This window comes from Metopolophium dirhodum, chromosome 3, assembly GCF_019925205.1.
Source record: "Metopolophium dirhodum isolate CAU chromosome 3, ASM1992520v1, whole genome shotgun sequence".
Classification (NCBI taxonomy): Eukaryota; Metazoa; Arthropoda; class Insecta; order Hemiptera; family Aphididae; genus Metopolophium; species Metopolophium dirhodum.
Genome location: NC_083562.1, coordinates 878,114 through 896,106, shown reverse-complemented (window position 1 = coordinate 896,106; position 17,993 = coordinate 878,114). Strand labels below are relative to the sequence as shown.

The 17,993-nt window shown below is 33.4% G+C and overlaps 1 protein-coding gene and 1 non-coding gene across 13 annotated transcripts in view; one reads left to right on the top strand and one right to left on the bottom strand.

Annotated features, from left to right (window-relative positions):
* LOC132941107 (aryl hydrocarbon receptor protein 1) overlaps positions 1 to 14,370 on the top strand; it is a 56,956-nt gene extending 42,586 nt beyond the window's left edge. For 7 of the 12 annotated variants that reach the window (XM_061009000.1, XM_061009001.1, XM_061008997.1 and 4 more), the window contains exons 4-12: positions 2,994 to 3,109; positions 3,188 to 3,277; positions 6,694 to 6,915; positions 7,103 to 7,293; positions 7,994 to 8,100; positions 9,022 to 9,163; positions 9,496 to 10,029; positions 11,029 to 12,141; positions 12,903 to 14,370. In XM_061009000.1, the coding sequence (XP_060864983.1) occupies positions 2,994 to 3,109; positions 3,188 to 3,277; positions 6,694 to 6,915; positions 7,103 to 7,293; positions 7,994 to 8,100; positions 9,022 to 9,163; positions 9,496 to 10,029; positions 11,029 to 12,141; positions 12,903 to 13,215 (2,828 nt within the window). In that variant the 3' untranslated portion in view covers positions 13,216 to 14,370. The remainder of the gene's footprint in view (positions 1 to 2,993; positions 3,110 to 3,187; positions 3,278 to 6,693; positions 6,916 to 7,102; positions 7,294 to 7,993; positions 8,101 to 9,021; positions 9,164 to 9,495; positions 10,030 to 11,028; positions 12,142 to 12,902) is intronic. The other 5 variants (XM_061009009.1, XM_061009008.1, XM_061009007.1 and 2 more) reach the window with 5 other exon arrangements.
* A 141-nt stretch (positions 14,371 to 14,511) lies between these two features.
* Positions 14,512 to 14,630, bottom strand: LOC132942249 (5S ribosomal RNA). Its single transcript, XR_009664265.1, has one exon. It is a non-coding gene; the product is annotated as a 5S ribosomal RNA (ribosomal RNA).
* Positions 14,631 to 17,993: the final 3,363 nt, after the last annotated feature.

Genomic DNA, 17,993 nt, shown 5'->3' with positions numbered 1-17,993 from the left:
ACGCGTCGTGTGGTGTTGCGGGGTAATGCACCGCGGAGGGAATAAAACATCTCGAAAGTCATAAAAAGATATATGATATTATTTTTATTACAATAAACACGCCGTGATCGCAGCTGGATAACGTCATGTTCAAAATGACCACGATAATTTTTTACAACATAATACGTCTTCACCCTTGATGTATCTGGGACTTCATATCCGGCGGCGGCGGCAATGGCTGCAGGGGGGACGAAATCCAGTTTACGTGGTATTTCGCCGAAATATTATTTTTCGAGCACGCGTACCGATATGTGTATAAACTATAATATATTATGTATAATATATGCGTATTTTATACATATATATTATATAAAGGTAGGCAGGCAGGTAGGTACTACCTGGTGGCGGCAGCGATCCAGAGAAGTGATCGGTAGCGGTGGGAGAGTGGAACGAGGGAGACACAAATCGTTTATTTGTGACCGAAGGGGTGGTTGTGGTGGATAGGGGATGATTTGTTTTGACGCCAGGTGCCCATGGTAACTGGATTACATAAACGGCCGCGGTGGGATCGCGTGCGACGAACGGTTTTTCGACGCTGGCACCCTCCCCTTGCGATACCCCCTCCACCCCTCCACCTCCTCCACTTCCACCACTATCACCTACCAACATCAATTCTCCAACACCCACATGTGCAGCCAATGATACAATGTATAAACGTACTGTATGTGTGTGTATAATGTACCTATATATACCTGCGAAAATGCGGTGCAGGATGAAACATGTGAAAGCCGAGCTCGTCGTCGCACGTGTGTTGCCTGGCGGTTGCAATAGCGGTGGGGTAGTCTTCCTCACAAGTTTTATTTTTTTATTTCAAAAATCTGACATGTGATCTATTTATGTCACTTTACAAACGGGTTGCGGGTCGCACGGTGAGAAAAGAAATTCCATCGCCACCGCTCCTCCCTCTACCTTACGCACGCTAAAGTTTCCCTCAAAAACTACATCGCGCGTAGGTATAATGTTCATACAAGTACGAAGTATATAGGTAGTTACTACGATAAGTTTAATAAAAATCGTACGTCACGGGCAAAGTTTATGAATCCGGTTTTTATTACATACGGAATCATGGTTTTTTTTTTATAATTTATTTTTTTATGTGTATATAATATATACGTACAACTGATAATTCATAAATAATAAAACATTCATACCATCCAGGCAAAGACCGCTGTGTACACAATAATAAATAATTTTCGTCCGGTTAATTAAAGCAAAACCACTGAAAGACCGTCGGGATAAAAAGGACGAACAAATGTGTAGAAGAGAGTGAGCGAGAGGGAGATGGGGAGCAGGATGAAAAGGGTATGCACTATGCATACAGACCGAAGAGTTAGAGGTAATAAACTAGGCTCGTTAGTTGTCGTTTTAAGGTGGGGCGCCGATGGGTTACGATTTGTTTGGGATGTAAATAAGCCATCACCAGCGGGCGGCCGATAATTTTTATCATTATTTATTTATTTGTCTTTTCGTTATTTATTTACTATATGGATTTATTGCGCAAAGCACACACCGCGCGATTTGCTTTTTTCAGGGTTCTTTTTTTTTAACGAACATGGCGCTCCAGTGGAGAAAAAAAAAATGCAATAGATCACTTATTATTTATTTTTCATAAAAACCAAAAAAAATTTACATATTCCCACGCCTAATTCTAATGATTTTACAGTTTAAAAAAATAAAATAAAACATTTCGAATGCCTCGAATAAAGACACTTAACATACTAAAATATATACATACGAAAATAGTTTTATTATTTCACTCAAATTCAATAATATTTTTTTAATGGCTTTCGAAACCTCATATTCTAAAAAAAAAACACTAAAAATAGTTACTGTGTTTCAAACACAGATCTTTAAAAGATCTTTTCAGTTTTACATAAGTTACAATTTAAAACCTCTAACACGTGTTAATATTTTTCAATCGATAATGTAACATGGAAAATAAGTAGGTATAATCAAAATATAAAATTTACCTATTTAAAAAATGTTGGTATGTACGACAAGAAATTCCAAAATTTAATATTATTACTTACGATAGTAGGCACTATATTTTAATCATGTAGACGAGAAATAAAATATAAATATATTAACACTCGTAAAAATTAAAGTTTTTTCTAGCCATTCTACCAGGCAAGATTGTTACGATTTTTAATTGTTGGCTATAATGTTTAGTAACTTGAATGATTCAAATCGTAGTACCTATCACCTACATAAAAAAAAAAAACAATAACGAATGAATAAAATGCACAAACGGATTAATGTTCCTGGCTATTATATAACGTCATGCCTCGAGTAATCTGGATAATTTTGACATTGGTATGCAAATTATCGACTAGATTACTATAGCAGTTTACTTAAAACACATGACAAAGAGTAGATCTACACTCGTTTCGATTTTATTAGGGTTAAATAGCAAGGAAATCATAGAAAAATCTGATTAAAATGTTTATGTTGTGAATACCGGTTTTAAATTTGTATTCTATACGTTCGTATTATTTATACAAAATAAATCTCGATAAATATGTATTGGGCAATTCGCCAAATAACATTTTATAATGGTTTCAATTAACATTTTGTTTAATTCGTGATATAAAGTTACGATATGAAGTTATATGGTGTTACATTGAAGATCGAACCAGCTTAACCTGCACGTAGTCTAATCTTTATGTGTATGTATACAGTATAATAGTGAACGAAATAAAAATGTTGTATTTATGCTGCTTCAGGACTTATTTAAATTTCGAATAAAATGTTATAGCAACGACATATTCTATAGCTAATGATACCGCGCGTGCATGTATAAGCGTTGGAGTATAGATAAATATCAGTTTCAAATTGAATCATCACACGAGGGTGTACTTACTAATATAATAGGTAGTCGTTATACGGATGACTGACATAATTTCTACTACTCATGGTGTGATTAATAGCATTATAATGTTTATTTTTTTTTACAGTTACTATGCACAAGTCCAAAGAAGAACAAGCCAATGTTACCAGCTCCCAGTACCAGCGTTCCAGGACGTGCCCGGAGCCACATCATTTGTACTTGGACGGAGACATGTTCCTACAAGTGAATAATTAAATGCAAAATTTAATCTTGGTGATACAAAATGATTCTAATATAAACTCTAATTATTATCTCATACAGGCATTAAACGGCTTTTTGGTGATGCTCACCTGTGACGGGGAGGTTTTCTTTGCGACACATACCATAGAAAATTATCTTGGCTTCCACCAGGTAACTTACATTCATTGGAATTTTTAAATATATTTATGTATATGACGTATGATATATATTAATTGTATAACTCTGTTAATTTTGAAAAACGTACCCATGTTTCATATATTAATATAACTGTGTTAAGTTTATTACCCATTTGATTTTAATCAACTCATAATTCAAGCCATTATCGGGAAAATAGCCGATAATCATTAGATTTATTAAAAATGCTGGTATAAACATGTGTAATGGAAATTGAAAGTAGGTACCTACATAATATTATAGTAACATTTCAACAGCTGCGTCTGTATATACACGTGGGTACAGTATAATGGGTCATGCAGATGTATTCTAACAAAAAAAATTACCTATTCCTACCTATATACACTTATATACGCATATATCATACCATATATTACATCAATATATACCTATGTGGCTATGTGTATAAAAGACACTTTCATTGTTATTGTTATTTTAATTATATTTTATTATGGTACTAATTTTTAACTGACATATTAATTGAACATTTTATAGCACATATGTAGACAACATTTGTATACAAAGCAATATTATTAAAGCATAACTTTCATAAAACGAGAGACTCTCAGGTGTATGCAATGAAGTATATATTATAAGCTAAATGTATTTATGTCGATTCGTATTTTAAAACTATAAGTCTTTTTAAATCTAATAGTGATCATTAATAAAAGTAAAAAATATTGGACATCAATATTAGAAAATAATATTATTATCTAACAACAATAATAAACATCGTTATAGAAACAAATTATTAACGTACACAATCATTTATAATGTATATTGTCTTTAATTGCATTCCCCTCTGATGTGGACACAATCATACATAATATTATGTTACGAACTTTGGTTATATATTTTTCAAACATTTACAGAAACATAAAATAATAATATATTAAATATTTTTAACTTCACGAAATAATTTTAAAATAATAATAAATAGGCCACCTACCTATCATTGGCACGACAGCCAACGGACCAAACTTCCAAATAATCACTGTCGATCGGCCCAAACTAGAGATAACATTGACCGATTGTAGAATATTTAAATTAGTTCGTTGTTATGTAGAATAATGTCTATATTGATATCAAAAATATATATCGCAGGCGATTGAAGTAAGAATGTCTGGTTAGGAATGGTAAGGATTATTAACATACGAAAACGTCGGGTTTTGTCCTTTTCAAAGGTTTAATTAGTAAAAACAAATCGTTTAAGTTATAATAAGTGATATACTACGATAAGCGATTGTCCATTATCTCATGTCCTAGAGTCTAGACGCTTAACAACCAAACCACAAGACCACATTGATAAGACAATTTGAATAAAGCTATAATAAATTAATAACATACGCGATAAAGCGAACATTCATATTTTGTGAACAGTGGCACCCAAGACATATTTTTCAGGTTTAACAAGACATAGTTTTACCTACCCACCAGAAGTTGTTAAATATTTTTCTTTTCCCTTTATTTCCAATATTTAGCGACTGTTATACCAAGTAATAGAGTTTACTCAGGCATGAACCCCCTACAAAATCTTTAAAGGTATAACAGTCGTTACACCTTGTATATAGGCAATGGACATATTTGTATAATTTATTTAGATAGCATTTATTTTATAGAACTAATTTTAGGACTTAATTTTATATAACACGATCAGTTACCTATATCAAAAATTAGCGTGCTACCAGTTTTATGACCCTCAAAATAAATAAAAGTAATCAAAGTATTTATCTTTTTTTTTAAACGACCTTCTCAAAGAATAAAAACGATTCTAATATCTTAGGCTCCACTTGGTTTATTCTTTAACTGCCAATAATTTTTATTGTTAGACAAACTTACAATGTACCTATAGTGTCAACACAATAAGAAAATATGATAACTTTATAAAATAGGTACACATCATAGTAGTATTATAATATTTAACAACAATAATTATGAAAATGCCACTAGAACCCTTCAGAACAGGATTTATTTTATTTAATAAAAATAATAATTTAAGGACTAGTAATTCAAAAAATTAAATAAGCCATAATATGGTTATAAAATTAAATACACCAAAGTCCAACACGATAATTACTCGGTTTATGCTGGTTATTCTAGTCAAGCGTATACAATATTCTACACCTAATATTTTTTTTTGGCATGATAATTTAGTTTTAAATAATTAGAGTTATTATTAAATATAATTTCTCCTAAAAAAAATATAAACATTTTGTAAACAAAAGTTAAAGAAGTTGTAGTTTATTAATCATATATTAGTATTTACATTTCTATATAACTGAACTATTATACCTACTAAGGATATTTATTTTAAAGCTAACATGGATTAAATGAAACGTGTTTGAATAATATCAATGTTCGTGTTATAAACTAGTTAACGAAAATATAGACATTTTATCGCATTTTCAAACACTGTTGATCCACTTTTCTACAAGTTAAAAAATATTCAAATTGTAAGTAACTTACAATTATTATAAAAAGTAAAAACATTTTGAACACTTGTCAATACTTTTTCATAAATTGTCATTGAATTTTTAATAATGTTAAGCCTAATTTTGCAAATTATTCACTGATTTATATCTTTTTTATCCTCGATATCAGGTAAGAGGTGGGAGTAACCAAAGGGAAATTAGAGAACATGGTGTGGTTAGTGAACCGTATTTCCTGAAACTGTGTGCGTATTTTAATATTAACCCGGTAATTATTATTACTCACAGTTCCAATTGTAATACTTTCTACTTTTTGATAATATAGATGGTAGACACATAGAGGTACAAAATATCATTTTTATTTTATTTTATCAATTAAGTGAGCCAACATTTTACGATGAATTAATATGAATATGCATGACGACCGTATTAAAAACTTATTCTACCAACCGCATAGGTATAATAATTGTGTGTTAGATTTAAAAAAAAGGTTCGGGAACGTGTTGCACAGTAAATAAATATCAGATTCCCTAAAAATATGTATTATAACAATTGACAATTTTTGATACTTCAACCACAATATGATTAAACAACCAACTCCGTACCACTCTCTACTATAATGATTAATGAGCAATATGGAATTGTCTATATATGAATTACAAAAGAATAATTGTGTATTCAAAGTATTTTTTCTATAGTTTCTACTAAAAAAACGACATAAGTACAAAACTACAAAAATATAGTGTATGGCATGTTTTTACTTTTGTTCAATGGTTTTATTCAAAATTACTTCAAATACGTTATTTATGTCGTGTATTGAAATATGACATTTAGAATTCGATTTAAAAGTGATAGTTTAAACGTCGACGTTCTTTCTCAAGATCTCCATGTTGTTGTCGTCATCGTTTATTATAAATTACCTATGTTCTTGTCATAACGCTATCGTCTGGTTTGAATTCACAGTCCGACATCGTTCACCAGTCAGTCTACGAACTAGTGCATTCCGAGGACCGAGAAGAGTTGCAGAGACAGCTCATGTGGAATTCGGCCATACCCACGGAACCGGGGTCGCCGTCTCCGTCCATCACATTGCACGAGGCCTTGCACCCGGATAACTGCCGTCTGTTGCAACGTAGTTTCACCATCCGTTTCCGGTGTCTGTTGGACAACACTTCCGGTTTTTTGGTAAAATAAAATTACAAAAACGACAATAATAATAATAATGAATAACATATAATATTATATAATATAACATATTAACACAATTACTGTAATTATGTACGCAGTCCCATTTTGTCGTGTCTTCCTCATTTGTGCAATAATAATACGATAACAATAAATGTAACTATTTTTTAATTTTTTTTATGGATAGAGACTAGACGTCCGCGGACGGATCAAAGTAATTCATGGCCAAAACCGCAAGTCAGACGAACCACCACCATTGGGCCTTTTCGCGCTTTGCACGCCGTTCGGCCCACCGTCTTTACTTGAAATACCGCACAAGGAAGTCATGTTTAAGAGTAAACATAAACTAGATCTCAGCCTAGTGTCTATGGACCAAAGGTTTGTGTTATCTACATTAATTTTCTATTTTAATTTTGACATATAATTCATTTATATACTTTAAAATTATAATTATATTATACCTCATTATTTTATTGTGTGTGTTTGTTATTATAATATGCAGTCATGCAGATATATCTATTCGGATATGTTATATAATACATTTTTCAATTCATTTTCAAAGCCAAATCTGATGTATGCATATTTTTAAAATTTAAATTTACCCTCCTCAAATGATTTACATAATTAAAAAAGTTATTTAGTATATAAAGCGCGTGTAATATTATTTAAATATTATATTACCTATACAACAGAGAAATTGTTTTAATCTGTTAACATTCACAAAAGTTTTGAAAATATTTATTTACATAATTCAAAGCCATAAAAAATAAGAACCAAAGATATTTTTTATTATATCTAATTGTTATCACTTCGTAAGCTTTTTAATATTTTGTTTGACAATATAGGTCAATCATAAAAAGGTACATTTTAGATTCTAAGCTGAATCTCCCCATGTATTTTAATTTTAAAAGCAAATAGTGTAGCATAATCCTGCAACCAATAACGGCAATAACTGCCCTATAATTGTTAGAAGTTCAAAAACGCTAGCTAATGCATTGTGAGATAATAGAATTTCGCTGTGCCACAGTTTTATTATAATGATATTATAACATGCAACTGAACATACAATTTTTTTCAGAGGCAAGTTATTATTAGGTTATTGTGATTCCGAACTCGCTAATATGGGAGGATACGACTTAGTCCATTATGATGATTTAGCGTACGTCGCCAGTGCCCATCAAGAACGTAAGTGTTTTTATACTGGATGCTTCGTATTATAAATTTAAACACATCAATACTTTATATAATATAATTTACGTTAATAGTAAATATGTAATTGGTAGTATATACCAAATGTCTAGATACCTCAGATACAGAGTTAGATACCTAATACTTGTGTTTCACTTGGTCGCCCATAATCTAAACTTATAATTATTATAGGTTTTCTCGTAATAAAAAGTCAATCTCAGTCCAGGTGGGTTGTAACAAAATATATTTTGTGAGCTTGTGACTATATATTGATATATAGTATACGTAGCAATATAGCATTCGTCAATTCGTCATTATTTTTACTATTATTACTATTAGCTAACATGGTACTATGTTTAAATACGTTATTAACAAAGTGTTAATATGTTTTTCTGGCCCATTGTATTGATTTTACTTATAATTTATTGTAGAAACCACATTACATCTAAGCGGAGTGTATCGCTTGCCGTTTCTTTCCTCTTAACTAAACTTTGAATGCAATAATGTTGATTGTAGGTAATATGTATTGGTTAATATTAAACACATCCAAGTATTCAACATTAAATATAAAATGTAAAATACCAACAACAATAATATAATATTCTTTTTTTCAGAAATTATAAGTGCTTTAAAAATATATGATAAAATAATTGTAGTAGCTTACTAAAAAATGATTATTTTTCGGTACATGTAGGTTAGGTTAGGTTAGGTTACAAAAAGTTACAAAAGTATAATATATGACAAATTTAAATTACACTGTTAAAAATAACATATTAGATTATCTTGTCCAAAGTTAAAAAATAAATATTCAAATTCATAATAAATATTTAATTATAACGATATATTTTAGTCTATCACAGAATCTCACCATTATGTTATGGACCTATAGTATAGTTAATATGTTTATCGTTTTTTCAGTGTTGAAGACTGGAGCATCAGGAATGATTGCATATAGGGTGCAGACCAAACCAGGCACGTGGCAATGGCTACAGACTAGTTCCAGACTGGTTTACAAAAACTCAAAACCTGACTTTGTGATAGGCACGCACAGGCCTTTAATGTAAGTATCTATCTGAACTAATAAGGATGTATATATATATATCCTCTGACCAGCAAGAGAACCCGCCGATTCTGCATATCCCCCCGCGTCACCCTACCATCGAAACCGATTACTCTATGGCAGCGTGTCATGTGGAGATGCGCAGAAGAACAGATTGGTCCGTGGCATGTTCTCTCGCTGGACAGAGTATAGGTACTGGTATATATATTAACAGTTGAGTGTAAACGACATGCGCCCATGCTATATACGCCTCGCGTATATTCAACTGCGGACCAACAATATATTATAATATAGGCAATACAGCATCGTTTTCTTGCATGCCCCGTATACAGGGAAGAAGAAGGCCGCGATCTGTTGGGCAAGCGGACCATGGACTTTAAGGTGAGTTACTTGGACGCGGGACTGACGAACAGCTACTTCAGCGACTCGGAACAACTGTCCGGCTCGTTGACGACGTCCACCACAGCGGCGGCCACCGCCGGTTCCGGTACAACCGGGTCGGCTGGTCAAACGCAACCGTCGCAGCCTAGGCGCCGGTACAAAACGCACCTACGGGACTTTTTGTCGACATGCCGGACGAAGCGGAAATTATCGGCGAGCACCGCGACACCTGCACCAACGGTGGCGGCAACCGTGGCCGTCGAATATCCGGCGGCCGTCCAGGCGCCTTCGTTGCCTTCCGTACCGCCGCCGACCGCCGACGTCCTTTACACGAACCTAAACACGGCGGCGCTGTACTCGGCCGGACCGTACAACGGGGCAGTAGTCGCTGATAACGGTGGATACCATCAGTCAAATTTCCATCAGACCCTCTACGATACTCGAATACCATACCTGACGGCCACAGACAACCTGTTCCAGTATAGGTAAGATATAATGTTTAGAAATAATTGAGTTTATAAAAAAAATCAAATGTTTTTATATTATACGTTGTGTATAAATTAATAAATTTGTCTATTCATTCATAGTATATCTACTATTCTACTCTATAACGTTATTAATCTAACTATAGTTATATCGTCGAGATATACCTATTCCTGTATAGTAAGAATATTATCTATATGATAATTCACTAAGCATGCACACCCCTCTCCCTCTTTATCCTATAATAATTTTATTCAAATTCTGATTTTTAATTTTTTAAAACACTTAAAGGCTAAACACAATTCTTTTGAATACTTAGATTCTTATATAATTTAAGATTATCATATGATACAATAAGCTTCTTTTCAAAAAAATAAAACCATTTTTACTGTTTATCAGATGATTTTTATTTAAAATATTGACGAATCTAAATCAAAATTTGAATAAATAGTTTCTACTGAGCTATTTAACTTTGTGTACTATAAGGATATATCGATGATAATAGCTTTGAAAAAATTATAGTAGATAATTAATAATAATTTATCAACATTTTGTAATTTGTAAAAAATGCCCATGTCTAGTACTAGATTACATATTAATACATATATATTATATTCTATGTAAAACTATTAGTAAGGGCTATCACTCTTAATACACAAACTTAAATAAACTCAAAAACTACTCATTCTAAATTTAATTTAGATACTTACACTAAAATTAATTTACTAATAAATTAATAACTATTAACAAAAGCAACTATAGCAATAGGAGTTTTTCATTAGAAAAAAATTAGTTTGTATCGCCACATGCCGAGCATTAAATTATATACAAAAATCTACAAGTTTTTAAAAATATATTAGTATCTATACTTAAAACAAATAATAATCGGAATTCGAATAAATTCATTATCAAAGGATAAAAGAGGTTGAACATTCTTAGTGAATCTTCCCAGACATTTTTATTCCTCATTATTGTACGCCATACGTTATTTGATTTTGCAGGCCTTTGGGCAACTATTACACCGAATACCACACACCGGCCACTACACCATACATGGGAAACGGGTTTTTGGACATAAGTCCCAGGGGACCCGTGCAGTGTGGTCTTCCCACATACGATCAGCTGACCACGGTGGCGACGGCGACTGTTGGTGGCAGAGAATGCAGTGACAAGCTATACGGATCGCCACCAGTGGTGTCGATGGATCACCAGCAACAACAGCAGCAGCACCTACACCACCACCATCACCACCACCAGCAGCAACAACATCAGCAGCAACAACATCAGCAGCAACAACAGAGCGGCGAAGACAACATAGGAAAATGTCATATGGACACCTCCACGGCCGCCGCCGCCGGTCTACCGTACCTGGTGCCATTGTGCGACGTTCAGTTCCGCACGAAGAGCTCCTCGCCACCGGTGCCGAATGGTCTGAAAATCGAAGACTCGAAATCCGAATACGGAATGCAATCGTCTGATTCGGACGTCCCCAGGCAAACGGTACTCATGTGGGGCACGTGTGTTGGGGACTCTTCGTCGTCGTCGCCGCCCAACCAATCGCCGGGCGGCGGCGGCAACGGTGTTAATAATAATAACGGAGGCGGCGGCGGCGGCGTTGGCGGCGGTGTTAACGGCAGTGGCAGTGGAACGGGAGGAGGTGGTGCTGGTTGTGCTAACGGTGGTGCTGGTGGTGGTGCCAGCGTTACTGGGAATGTAGGTAGTGGTAGTGCCGGTGGCGACGGTGGCGGTGATCCGAGGACGTCACCGCAGATCAACGGCCATCCACCGTCGCCGTACGCGCAGCGGAAGAAAATGTCACCACCCGCGCCGCAACAGCCACCAACCGGAAGTCCGTCCGACCAGCTTTGCAAGTCTCATCAACAAGCGGACATGCCAGACACACCGCCTAGTCCAACAGTGGCGGCTGCGGCGGCTGCAGCAGCGGCAGCCGCGTACGCTAACCACCATCACTACCATCACCAAAACCAGTATCATCACCACCATCATCAGCAGCATCATATGACCGGGGGCCCTGAGGTATGGACACCCCCGCACGCGCACCCACCACCACCACCACCTCCACCGCACCACTTCTATGCTTATCACCACCACCAGTGAGTGTTTTTATTTTTGAGCACAATCGTGCGCAATGCGATCGAATCCAAAAATCAAATAATTTTCTATTAATATTCTAAACATGAAAACTCGAAGCGAGTTTTCGCTAACATGTGTTTTAAGTTTTTAAATAATAATAGGTATTTTTTCTTGAAATTGTTTTTTTAGTTTTCTAATCCGATCGCGCTGCGCATAAATCATGCTTTACCGCAATTATACGATCATTGACCACAGTATACAATTACATTTTTAATTTCTATAATAAGTAAATCGTAATTGGTAAATGTTATAAGTAATAATAGTTCACAGAACACTTAAAGTACTTAGATAATAAAAATGAACAATAATAAAACGTTTTAAGTTAATTCATTCAAAGGCTTTTTCAGACTTCAGAGTAATATTAGTTTTAAATAGGTACCTATACGTAAAAATGATGTACATTCAATTCAATTATGTACTATTAATTATGATTATAATTTTGATACTCAAACTTGGGTAATATTATTAGTTTGACGATTGTTTAAACAAAAAAGCGGTATGCCTTAAACAAATAAAAATGTACTTCGCAAGTTCAGAATAATTAACCGTGTAAAAACTATCTAAAAAGCTAAGTTCACGTAGCAATTATAGAAATAAATGGATATAAAGCACGTAACATAATGTTTCGCATATTATTTAGTTTAGACCATAGAAAGATGATCAAAGACACGTGCGTAACATTAATAGTGACAATGACCACGTCGATTTTTATTTCTTTCAGCAGCAGCAGCAACAACAACAACACCACCAACAACAACACCACATCCACCACCAACAGCAGCAGCAGCAGCAACAACAACAACAACAACAGCAGCAGCAGCAGCAGCAGCAACAGCAACAGCAGCAGCAGCAGCAGCAGCATGGTCGATGCCTATCATCACGATCCGTACCACCACAACAACTACTATCATCTGTACAATCACACTGCTCACCACCAAACCGCTGTAATGCCGGCGCCGGCGCAGTACCCGAGTCCGTCTCAGTCACGGTTAAATCACAGGACTGCAGTCCTCTGTTGTCCATCTCGGAGGTAACCAACACGCTGTTAAACCAGTGAACGGCACACCAAAAAAATAAACGACTGGGTCCTAACCAGCACCGTCGCCCCTCCCCCTCAAAAACAGTACATAGAATCCCCGACGGGTGAGCTCGAAGTAACCGTGTACGGAAGGTGTAACGGAAATGAGCGTACCGCCCGGCTTGTTTAATAATATGATATTTTACTGTTTTACATACGTCATGTTATGTATAGGTAACTAACTTGTCTATACATTTTATAAGTTCTCAAAGATGTATTCGTAAAATTTAGCTTTTCGACGATATGGGCCACTTGGGTCGTGCTCGGACGAAAGGTTCTTTATTTGGGAGGATATTTTATAGCGCGACGAGTGATATCATCACCGGGAGGCAACGATACGTACTTATCATATTATTTACGGCGGTCAAAACGGGTTTCCTATTCACTACATGACGTAGGTACACCTCTATTATAATACTGAAATCGTCGTTTGTCGGCCTACAATATTATGTTGATTTTATTTTATTAATATAAAATATTATATTATTATGTACCTATTAAATGATATCATTATGAAAATAATTTCTAACTTTATATTTCTCTCCAGACTTTTGCTCGTCTATTTTAATATGTAATTCATTGCACAAAAACTGATTTTTATCAAAACATGTTTTCGTAAACCACTCCCTTATATTATATTTAAAACTTTTATGTTTGTCATCGTAAAATCGATTTATTTTAGTTTTATGGTTTGTTTCTGTGATACGAATAGGCTACAATAATAATATTATAATTTTTGTGAAAATCTATTCGCGCTGTGTTTGGTAGACGTAACCTAGTTTGTATTTTTACAGTAATAATTATTTTCGATCGCTTCGACATGTAAAGTTTTTTCTTATCGGACAGATCATAAGATTATAAATTTTAATACATGTATACATTACATTGCTTGTAAAAATATTGTATACATAATTTACCTATCTATTGAATCTTCTCAATTAATTTATTTGTAATATTTTCTTTTTTTGTTATTTTTGACCCATTTGTAATTTATTTTTGTATATAATTATTTATTATAAATTATTAATTTAAAATTACCAAAGACTATTTTATAAAATATTATTGCGTTCTAATCCAATAGATTGTTTCGTATAGATGCAATTGTGTTTAAAATACTGAATTAATTTTATTGTCAATTACTCCAAATTGATTATAATCTCATTCATATTGCTATTAAAAAAACGTATCTATCCTGGCATCAAAATACTATACTCATTTTTTAGCTATTAACACTTGAAAAAGTAAAAAAAAATGCCAACGGCACGTAGTGTTCCCAAGCGGTCACCCATCCAAGTACTAACTACGCCCGACGTTGCTTAACTTCAGTGATCGGACGAGAACTGGTGTATTCAACGTGGTATGGTCGTTGGCGATAAACTTGTAGTATTTCATTTTATTTAAACATCAAATTTGTCACTTAATATTTGTATAAATAATTAATATTAATTATTGAGTTGGCCGTCACATGAGGTGGGTGTGGGTTCCTGTAGTGTGTGTAAATTTATATTGAGTGACTAGTGACATCAGAGGCGAACGCCGGACTGGCTAAGGTAGCGGGTATGCGATCCCAGGGCCTGGTGAAAATTTAGACTACTTGAATAAATTTGGGCCGAATTTTCCGTTTCCCCGGGTCCAATTTTTATTACGATGATATATTGATATTTGCATTTGTCCCTTCTAAGTTGTAATGACTTAAAGATTACAATATAATATAGCCAATATAGGTAGATCGTAGATACCGTAGCGCCATTAAGTTTAATAAAACCTCATTGACACATAGTATACGTACATCTCGGTGGCCGGTACTGTTCCTTTTAAAAGTTAAGAATTAAAAGACTTAACTACTAAATTGATATTCAAACACAAGTGACAAGTCTTAGGTTGGAAAACAAACATAAAATAAATCAAAAATAAGTACTTAGCCCGTACTAGTGTACTACGATCGTCGCTTCTCGCGTACAATCGTCTTACATAGTAACATTGATTATAAATACTATAGATTGCTTATATAACTATTACCTAGTAGTTGTTAGTACCTATTTATAATCTATGCTAGTACCTATACTACCTACGTGTACGGCGGTGAGTGCTTCAGCACGTCATCTTGATTCGCTGACCTGACCGATTTTAATAGGTAATTAGTTCCTAAAATAAATTCCCGCCCGGCCACCCATATTACATAATTATAACACTATTACATACCTATTAAATAATATTATATTGATTATATAATAGGCTGACCGCTGCAGACAAACCGTCCTCACTCCTCGCTCAGAATCATTTTTATTATACAATGATTTTAAACCTTTTGAATTCAAATTTAACATAGTATCCATTACGGTGACTTCTCTATAGACACTAATGTACAGCAGCGAGCGTTATCCACATGTCTGCTTTCATTCTTATGAAAATATAGGTACTCGTACACAGTATAGGTACCTATTCGGTAGTAATGTAGTATACCTGCAGTACCTATATTAAAACTATTGTCTATTAACTATTAAGGATTAAAATAAGTATTTACAAATCAAGGAGATTGGACATTTCTCAAGGCAACAAGGAAGTTACAACAACCTAAAAAGGTGGATAAGTGGATGTCGCTCTGCTGTACAGTAGGTTACAAGTGGGTCACTGTAATGGATGGTGTTAAATTTGAATTCAATGATATAATACCATTGTATAAGAAAAACGATTCTGAGCGAAAACGGTCAGTCAGCCTATGATTTTACCAAGTATATTTGATGATATTATTGTGAATAAAGTAATTTATATATAACCTATTTACTCGGAGCCTTGTTTTAAATTTTCAATCTTTAGCCATAAAAGTTTAACATTTTATACATTTTTAACCACAAAATAATTAATAAATTATAAATTTGATAAATGTTGTCAAAATTTGAACTTTAAATGCTTATAAAAAAAAATTGTGCCTATGTATTTTTAATATTTTTCAACTGCTATTAGAACGATATATCAGGAGCCTTATATTAAAATTTCACGCTTTTTTACCCAACAAATAAAAATTTATTGATATTTATAGAAAAAAAAACTAAAAAAATTGAAAACTGACAATGTTCGTAAACAGCTCAAAAAAAGTCAAAATATTTTCAACATTTTATGGTGTATAGAAAATGCTAATATGAACATTTCGTGAAATTAAGTATCTACAGTCATTCGTTTTTTAATTACAATAAAATAAGAAAATTGTTACATGAGAAATCGAGTAAATATCAAATGTTGTAAAAATTTAAATTTCAGACGCTCATAAAAATTTAATTTAAGTTTCTTCTAGACATTTTTTTTTTGATAAAGGTAGACAAACTTATGAGTAATCTTATATTACATTTTCAAATCTTAGATTTAAAAAGAAAAATTTTTATGAATTCTCAACTCAAAATAATTTGCTATTTTTCGTGATTTTTCCGTATTTTGTAAAAATTTGAACTTTAAATGCTTATAATTAAAAACTGTGACTAAGGATTTTTAATTTTTTTCATCTGCCTTTGAAACAATAACCTAGGAACCTTCTATTCAATTTTCAAGCTTTTTTAATCAACAGATAAAATTGTATTGATATTTATAGAAAAAAAAACTAAAAAAATTGAAAACTGACAATGACCGTAAACAGCTCAAAAAGAGTCAAAATATTTTGTACATTTTATGGTGTATAGAAAATGCTAATATAAACATTCGGTCAAAATTTCATGTCCCTACGGTCATTGGTTTTAGAGTTACACCAAAAACCAAAATCGATTTTCTCGAAAACAGATTTTGCGTAAAAATTCCCGTTTTTCCTTAATTTTTCTTTTGTTTTTCACGTCGCTTGTGAAAACTACTGGGAAATTTTTACTTTTGACCCCCCAAAGTACCAACTAGATTCACTTTCCTATCAGAAAAGTTACTATTGAAGAAAATCCAAGCACTTTAACTGTCCTAAAAGGTGATGACAGACACAAAAATAAAAAAAAAATAAAAAAAAAAACACACATCATTGTAGAATCAATACATTCATCGCTTCGCTCAGAATCTAAAAGGGTAAAAATTAATTTATTGGCTATAAGAAGGGTTAGGTAACTTTTACGTAGGTTACTCATTTAAAGTTCACACTAAAACAAATATGTTGATACCAAACTCATTCCATTGTGATTTGTGTGTAATGTGTACCACGATGTAGAGAAGATATGAATATAGTATATACTATATTATATATACAGTCATACAGAGTGTTTCTGAAATGGATGAAGAACTCACTACTCAGTGGCCCAATGAAGATTTTTTTGAAATTTTCAAAATCTGGGTTTACACCTACAAATCATTTTTAGAAAATTATCTTAAATGTAAAAATAAATGATCAAGTTATATTTTTTGCAAAATTCTTATACGAATCGAGGTCACATCATTTTCGCGCTTGTCGCGCGTTTTTCACGTAATTTAAGTAATTTATTTTACTATAAGCATTGGTAGGAAAACTAAACTGTAAATTATTATTATTTAACAAAGGGTTCTCTTATCATATACTCGTTTACTTTTACGACGTCATTGGCACTTTGCATTCAAGTATAGTCTAGTGCTGGGGATAATATACTATTATATTTATTGAATTTAGTCTTATCGTACTAATCATCATAATCTTCTACAATAATCTATAATCATTGATTTCTATCAAGGTGTATTGATAAGGTGTCGTCACTCTGGACCATAGAGTAATATTGCTTGTATTATTACTCTATGCTC